Source organism: Mizuhopecten yessoensis, unplaced genomic scaffold, assembly GCF_002113885.1.
Source record: "Mizuhopecten yessoensis strain PY_sf001 unplaced genomic scaffold, ASM211388v2 scaffold8377, whole genome shotgun sequence".
Taxonomy (NCBI): domain Eukaryota; kingdom Metazoa; phylum Mollusca; class Bivalvia; order Pectinida; family Pectinidae; genus Mizuhopecten; species Mizuhopecten yessoensis.
In genome coordinates this window covers 188,861-197,568 of record NW_018407517.1, presented here as the reverse complement: position 1 = coordinate 197,568, position 8,708 = coordinate 188,861, and the positions used below count along the sequence as shown (strand labels likewise).

The 8,708-nt window shown below is 41.8% G+C and overlaps 1 protein-coding gene across 1 annotated transcript in view; it reads right to left on the bottom strand.

Moving 5' to 3' along the window:
- LOC110455770 (conserved oligomeric Golgi complex subunit 1-like) overlaps positions 1–8,708 on the bottom strand; it is a 123,987-nt gene that overhangs the window by 104,437 nt on the left and 10,842 nt on the right. Inside the window, exons 7-10 of the mRNA XM_021506130.1 lie at positions 8,449–8,628; positions 5,937–5,978; positions 5,614–5,700; positions 5,172–5,310 (exon numbers count right to left, since the gene is read on the bottom strand). Of these exons, the coding sequence (XP_021361805.1) occupies positions 5,172–5,310; positions 5,614–5,700; positions 5,937–5,978; positions 8,449–8,628 (448 nt within the window). The remainder of the gene's footprint in view (positions 1–5,171; positions 5,311–5,613; positions 5,701–5,936; positions 5,979–8,448; positions 8,629–8,708) is intronic.

Here is an 8,708-nt window from a genome sequence, read left to right as displayed (position 1 = left end):
ACCTACCTCCCATTGTTGGGCTATCGCCCTGGTAGAAGACACTGTATCTGGTTTACCTACCTCCCATTGTTGGGCTATCGCCCTGGTAGAACACAGTGTGCTTCCTGTGTACGTACCTCGTATATCTATCACCTTGGTAGAACACGGTGTGCTCCTTGTGTACCTACCACCTTTATCTATCACCTTGGTAGAATAGTGTGCTTCTTGTGTACCTACCTCCTATATATACCTACTTGGTAGAACACGGTGTGCTTCTTGCGTACCTACCTCCTATATCTATCACCTTGGTAGAACACAGTGTGCTCCTTGTGTACCTACCTCCTATATCTATCACCCTGGTAGAACACAGTGTGCTTTCTGTGTACCTACCTCCTATATCTACCACCTTGATAGAACACGGTGTGCTTCTTGTGTACCTACCTCCTATATCTATCACTTTGGTAGAACACAGTGTGCTTCTTGTGTACATACCTCCTAAATCTATCACCTTGGTAGAACACAGTGTGCTTCTTTTGTACCTACCTCCTATATCTATCACACTGGTAGAACACAGTGTGTTTCTTGTGTTCCTACCTCCTATATCTATAACCTTGGTAGAACAGTGTGTTATTTGTGTATCTACTTCTATATCTATCACCCTGGTAGAACACAGTGTGCTTTCTGTGTACCTGCCTCCTATATCTACCACCTTGGTAGAACATGGTGTGCTTCTTGTGTACCTACCTCCTATATCTACCACCTTGGTAGAACATGGTGTGCTTCTTGTGTACCTACCTCCTATATCTACCACCTTGATAGAACACGGTGTGCTTCTTGTGTACCTACCTCATATCTATCACCCTGGTAGAACACAGTGTGTTTCTTGTGTACCTACCTCCTATATCCATAACCTTGGTAGAACACAGTGTGCTTGTAGTGTACCTACCTCCTATATCTATCACTTTGGTAGAACAGTGTGCTCCTTGTGTACCTACCTCCTATATCTATCACCTTGGTAGAACACGGTGTGCTTCTTGTGTACCTACCTCCTATATCTAACACCTTGGTAGAACAGTGTGCTTCTTGTGTACCTACCACCTATATCTACCACCTTGGTAGAACAGTGTGCTTCTTGTATCTACGACCTATATCTACCACATTGGTAGAACAGTGTGCTTCTTGTGTACCTTCCTCCTATATCTATAACCTTGGTAGAACAGTGTGTTATTTGTGTATCTACTTCTATATCTATCACCCTGGTAGAACACAGGGTGCTTTCTGTGTACCTACCTCCTATATCTACCTCCTTGGTAGAACACAGTGTGCTTCTTGTGTACCTACCTCCTATATCTATCACACTGGTAGAACACAGTGTGTTTCTTGTGTACCTACCTCCTATATCTATAACCTTGGTAGAACACAGTGTGCTTGTTGTGTACCTACCTCCTATATCTATCACACTGGTAGAACACAGTGAGTTTCTTGTGTACCTACCTCCTATATCTATAGCCTTGGTAGAACACAGTGTGCTTGTTGTGTACCTACCTCCTATATCTATCACTTTAGTAGAACAGTGTGCTTCCTGTGTACCTACCACCTCCTATATCTATAGCCTTGGTAGACAGTGTGCTTCTTGTGTACCTACCTCCTATATCTATAACCTTGGTAGAACAGTGTGTTATTTGTGTATCTACTTCCTATATCTATCATATTGGTGTTTCCTTCCTCCTATATCTATCATCTTGGTAGAGCAGTGTGCTTCTTATGTGCCTACCTCCTATATCTACCACCTTGGTAGAACAGTGTGCTTCTTGTTTCTCTACCTCCTATATCTATCACCTTGGTATAACAGTGTTCTTCTTGTGTTTCCTTCCTCCTATATCTATCATCTTGGTAGAGCAGTGTGCTTCTTGTGTACCTACCTCCTATATCTATCACCTTGGTAGAACAGTGTGCTTCTTGTGTATCTACCTCCTATATCTATCATCTTTGTAGAGCAGTGTGCTTCTTGTGTACCTACCTCCTATATCTATCACCTTGGTAGAACACAGTGTGCTTCTTGTGTACCTACCTCCTATATCTATCACCTTGGTAGAACACAGTGTGCTTCTTGTGTACCTACCTCCTATATCTATCACCTTGGTAGAACACAGTGTGCTTCTTGTGTACCTACCTCCTATATCTATCACCTTGGTAGAACACAGTGTGCTTCTTGTGTACCTACCTCCTATATCTATCACCTTGGTAGAACACAGTGTGCTTCTTGTGTACCTACCTCCTATATCTATCACCTTGGTAGAACACAGTGTGCTTCTTGTGTACCTACCTCCTATATCTATCACCTTGGTAGAACACAGTGTGCTTCTTGTGTACCTACCTCCTATATCTATCACCTTGGTAGAACACAGTGTGCTTCTTGTGTACCTACCTCCTATATCTATCACCTTGGTAGAACACAGTGTGCTTCTTGTGTACCTACCTCCTATATCTATCACCTTGGTAGAACACAGTGTGCTTCTTGTGTACCTACCTCCTATATCTATCACCTTGGTAGAACAGTGTGCTTCTTGTGTACCTACCTCCTATATCTATAACCTTGGTAGAACACAGTGTGCTTGTTGTGTACCTACCTCCTATATCTATCACTTTGGTAGAACAGTGTGCTTCTTGTGTACCTACCTCCTATATCTATAACCTTGGTAGAACACAGTGTGCTTGTTGTGTACCTACCTCCTATAACTATCACTTTGGTAGAACAAAGTGTGCTTCTTGTGTACCTACCTCCTATATCTATAACCCTGGTAGAACACAGTGTGCTTCTTGTGTACCTACCTCCTATATCTTTCACCTTGGTAGAACAGTATGCTTCTTGTGTACCTACCTCCTATATCTAACACCTTGGTAGAACACAGTGTGATCCTTTTGTACCTACCTCCTATATCTATCACTTTGGTAGAACAGTGTGCTTCTTGTGTACCTACCTCCTATATCTATCACCTTGATAGAACACGGTGTGCTTCTTGTGAACCTACCTCCTATATCTACCACCTTGGTAGAACACGGTGTGCTTTTTGCGTACCTATCTCCTATATCTATCACCTTGGTAGAACAGTGTGCTTCTTGTGTACCTACCTCCTATATCTATCACCTTGGTAGAACACGATGTGCTTCTTGTGTACCTACCTCCTGTATCTATCATCTTGATAGAACAGTGTGTTATTTGTATATCTACTTCTATATCTATCACCCTGGTAGAGCACAGTGTGTTTCTTGTGTACCTACCTCCTATATCTATCACCTTGGTAGAACACGGTGTGCTTCTTGTGAACCTACCTCCTATATTGATCACCTTGGTAGAAAACTGTGTGTGTACCTACCTCCTATATCTATAACCTATACCTCCTATATCTATCAGTGCTTCTTGTGTATCTACCTCCTATATCTATCGCCTTGGTAGAAAACTGTGTGTTTCTTGTGTACCTACCTCCTGTATCTATCACCTTGGTAGAACAGTGAGTTTCTGGTTTACCTAGCTCCTATAGCTATCACCATGGAAGAACATGGTTTGCTTCTTGTGTACCTACCTCCCATTGTGGAGCTATCTCCCAGGTAGAAGACAGACTGTATATCTGGTCTACTTATATATCTACCTCCAATTATGGATCTATCCCCCTGGTAGCAGACACTGTGCATCTGGTTTACCTACCTCCCATTGTTGAGCTATCTTCCTGGTAGAAGACAGACTGTGTATCAGGTCTACCTATATAGCTACCTCAAATTATGGATCTATCCCCCTGGTAGAAGACACTGTGCATCTGTTTTACCTACCTCCCATTGTGGAGCGATCTTCCTGGTAGAAGACGGACTGTGTATCTGGTCTACCTATATAGCTACCTCCAATTATGGATCTATGCCCCTGGTAGAAGACACTGTATCTGGTTTACCTACCTCCCATTGTTGGGCTATCGCCCTGGTAGAAGACACTGTATCTGGTTTACCTACCTCCCATTGTTGGGCTATCGCCCTGGTAGAAGACACTGTATCTGGTTTACCTACCTCCCATTGTGGGGCTATCCCCCTGGTAAAAGACACTGTGTATCTGGTTTACCTACCTCTCATTGTGGGGCTATCCCCCTGGTAGAAGACACTGTATCTGGTTTACCTACCTCCCATTGTGGATCCATTGCCGTAGTAGAAGACACTGTTTCTGGTTTACCTACCTCCCATTGTGGGGCTATCGCCCTGGTAGAAGACACTGTATTTGGTTTACCTACCTCCCATTGTGGCGCTATACCCCTGGTAGAAGACACTGTATCTGGTTTACTTACCCCCCATTGTTGGGCTATTGCCCTAGTAGAAAACGCTGTATTTGGTTTTCCTACCTCCCATTGTGGGGCTATCGCCCTGGAAGAAGACACTGTATCTGGTTTACCTACCTCCCCTTGTTGGGCTATCGCCCTGGTAGAAGACACTGTATCTGGTTTACCTACTTCCCATTGTGGGGCTATCGCCCTGGAAGAAGACACTGTATCTGGTTTACCTACCTCCCATTGTGGATCCATTGCCGTAGTAGAAGACACGGTTTCTGGTTTACCTACCTCCCATTGTGGGGCTATCCCCCTGGTAGAAGACACTGTATCTGGTTTACCTACCCCCCATTGTTGGGCTATTGCCCTAGTAGAAGACGCTGTATTTGGTTTACCTACCTCCCATTGTGGGGCTATCGCCCTAGTAGAAGACACTGTATTTGGTTTATCTACCTCCCATTGTGGATCTATTGCCATGGTGGAAGACACTGTTTTTGGTTCACCTACCTCCCATTGTTGGGCTATCGCCCTGGTAGAAGACACTGTATCTGGTTTACCTTCCTCCCATTGTGGGGCTATCGCCCTAGTAGAAGACACTGTATTTGGTTTACCTACCTCCCATTGTGGGGCTATCGCCCTAGTAGAAGACACTGTATTTGGTTCACCTACCTCCCATTGTGGGGCTATCGCCCTGGTAGAAGACACTGTATTTGGTTTACCTACCTCCCATTGTGGGGCTATCGCCCTAGTAGAAGACACTGTATTTGGTTCACCTACCTCCCATTGTTGGGCTATCGCCCTGGTAGAAGACACTGTATCTGGTTTACCTACCTCCCATTGTGGGGCTATCGCCCTAGTAGAAGACACTGTATTTGGTTTACCTACCTCCCATTGTGGGGCTTTTACCCTGGTAGAAGACACTGTGTATCTGGTGTATTGTGGTAGTGATGAGCTGGACCACAGTACACACCTGATCTTTTACACCTTCTGTCTGGTTTGGATGGAACAACTGCTGCACTGCTGTCTGGAACATCACAAGGGGCACAAAGGGCTGTCAAAATTTCCATGGAAACCTTTCAATACTTACTCATATACCAGTTTTTCCCTCAATTATTCTTCAAACTAATCTGCAACTCAACAGTTTATGCAGCATCATTTTTGTGTTTGTTACTAAAATAGGGGCAGGCTGTTACCACAAGTGGCTCAGAGGGCCTGTATCGTCATCCTGGATTTTTAAGCAAGCACAATCATGGCAAAATATTCTCATTAAATGTGTGAAAGTTTGGCCCTTTAGGAAAATTTTATCCCACAAAATGAAAAGCATTACCGTGCGAGCGAGGAGGAACTCGTTGAAAACCTGTCTTGGTGTGCTATCTTCAAGCAGGATAATACTACACAGACATTCCGCTATCTTCTACAAAAGCAAAACAAATCATTATCTTATATTACAGACAGAAAGTGACAGGTAAAACCCGTTTACTAATGGCTACTGTTTAGATTTGATTTGAATTTGTTTCATTTTTATTAGAAAGTTAAACACTTGCTTTTAGATCTTTTTGGCAATATTGCTAAAACCTTCAAGTTCTTTATATGCTTATTTCTATATTGACAGAAAAAACTGTAAATTTCAAATACTTGTTTAGACTTTACCTGGTCTGTAATGGCAGACTCCTTTAACATCACACGGCTCCCCTGTAATCGTGAACATTTACATATAGTCAGTTTCAGGAGTTCTTACTGTGACACAAATATATATATATATATATAAAGTGAGTTTATGGAGCTTCCTTACTGTGACAGACATATTGTCAGTATAGAGAGCTTCCTTACTGTGAAAGATATATTGTCAGTATAGGGAGCTTCCTTACTGTGACACAGACATATCGTCAGTATAAGGAGCTTCCTTACTTTGACAGACATATTGTCAGTATAGAGAGCTTCCTTACTGTGACACAGACATATCGTCAGTATAAGGAGCTTCCTTACTGTGACAGACATATTGTTAGTAAATGGAGCTTCTTTACTGTGACAGACATATTGTCAGTATAGAGAGCTTCCTTACTGTGACAGATATATTGTCAGTATAGGGAGCTTCCTTACTGTGACACAGACATATTGTCATTATAAGGAGCTTCCTTACTGTTGACAGACATTGTCAGTATAAGGAGCTTCCTTACTGTGACACAGACATATCGTCAGTATAAGGAGCTTCCTTACTGTGACACAGACGTATTATCAGTATAAGAAGCTTCCTTACTGTCGACAGACATAGTCAGTATAAGAAGTTTCCTTACTGTCGACAGACAGTCAGTATAAAAAGCTTCCTTACTGTGACAGACATATTGTCAGTATAAGGAGCTTCCTTACTGTGACACAGACGTATTATCAGTATAAGAAGCTTCCTTACTGTCGACAGACATAGTCAGTATAAGAAGCTTCCTAACTGCGACAGACGTATTGTCATTATAAGGAGCTTCCTTACAGTTGACAGACATTGTCAGTATAAGGAGCTTCCTTATTGTGACACAGACATATCGTCAGTATAAGGAGCTTCCTTACTGTGACACAGACATATTATCAGTATAAGAAGATTCCTTACTGTCGACAGACATAGTCAGTATAAGAAGCTTCCTTACTGTGACAGACATATTGTCAGTATAAGGAGCTTCCTTACTGTGACACAGACATATTATCAGTATAAGAAGATTCCTTACTGTCGACAGACATAGTCAGTATAAGGAGCTCCCTTACTGTGACAGACATATTGTCAGTATAAGGAGCTTCCTTACTGTGACACAGACGTATTATCAGTATAAGAAGCTTCCTTACTGTCGACAGACATAGTCAGTATAAGAAGCTTCCTTACTGTGACAGTCATATTGTCAGTATAAGGAGCTTCCTTACTGTCGATAGACATATTGTCAGTATAAGAAGCTTCCTTACTGTCGACAGACATAGTCAGTATAAGAAGCTTCCTTACTGTGACAGTCATATTGTCAGTATAAGGAGCTTCCTTACTGTGACACAGACATATTGTCAGCATAAGAAGCTTCCTTACTGTCGACAGACAAAGTCAGTATAAGAAGCTTCCTTACTGTGACAGACATATTGTCAGTATAAGAAGCTTCCTTACTGTCGCCAGACATAGTCAGTATAAGGAGCTCCCTTACTGTGACAGACATATTGTAAGTATAAGGAGCTTCCTTACTGTTGACAGACACATTGTCAGTATAAGAAGCTTCCTTACTGGGACATACATATTGTCAGTATAAGAAGCTTCCTTGCTGTCGACAGACATAGTCAGTATAAGGAGCTTCATTACTGTGACAGACATATTGTCAGTATAAGGAGCTTCCTTACTGTTGACAGACATATTGTCAGTATAAGTTATACAATTATACGAAAGCGTACATTTGAAAACATCCATTTGCATTGTTAGGGCTTCTAGACATTTACTGCGGTATTTATAGAGTATCTCACTGTATTTTCAGGGTTTGTCTTGAGAACAATTTTCTCATCTTGAGCACGTGGATAAAATCGAGAGAGGCTTTTCCATATGCACATTTGCACCTGAAATGGTCTGGCGCAAGAAGACGTTCTTTTTTGAGAGAAAATATGTTCCCAAGTGCTGGGGAATGGGAAAATTCGTTCTCAAGTTCTTCTCAAGTTCTTCTTATACTGACAACCAATGATAATGAATTTATCATGCTACCGGTAGGTGGTATAAAGTAGTATACAGATGTTAATACCATATACCAACTGCGTTTTAATGAGGGATAATATTTTACTTGGAAGGTTTTTACTTAGTGAGTAGTGATTATGAGTGGTTAGACATCATGTACTCCTGTCAAATCATGTAGCTACCATCCCTAGAATAACAGGTAGCATAGTGCCTGATGTTAAAATAGAGTGTTCAACTTTTAGCTGATCTGAAATTAACCAGAGCTTTTACATGATGAAGTCCATTGTTACCTTTTCAGGAACAAAACATTTATAATGAGATCATAATTATCTTGAGTAAAACTAAAACTCAACTTGATGAAAAATAGGTTTGTAAATCAATAACTGCTATTACTTGTTCAACAAAACATTGTTGATATTTAGTCCTGTATGGTGGCCCTGAAATGACTCACACATTGCATGGTGGCCCTACATTACAAACCTGAAGTATGGTGGCTCTAAAATGACTGATGGCAGCCCACTGGCGACTGAGGACTGGGAATCTGTGTAGGAGGTCAGGAGACTGCTGAGAGTCCAGCTGGAGACTGGTGTGGATGTGTCGGGACAGTAGGTAATGTCTGGATGCTGTTAGGTAATCATAGCGGTCCAGGGCACTCCAGATCTATCAATATAATCAAACATATTTATACAATATGTAGAGGATATTTAATGGTGTCTTCAGTAATAACAAATATATTTCAC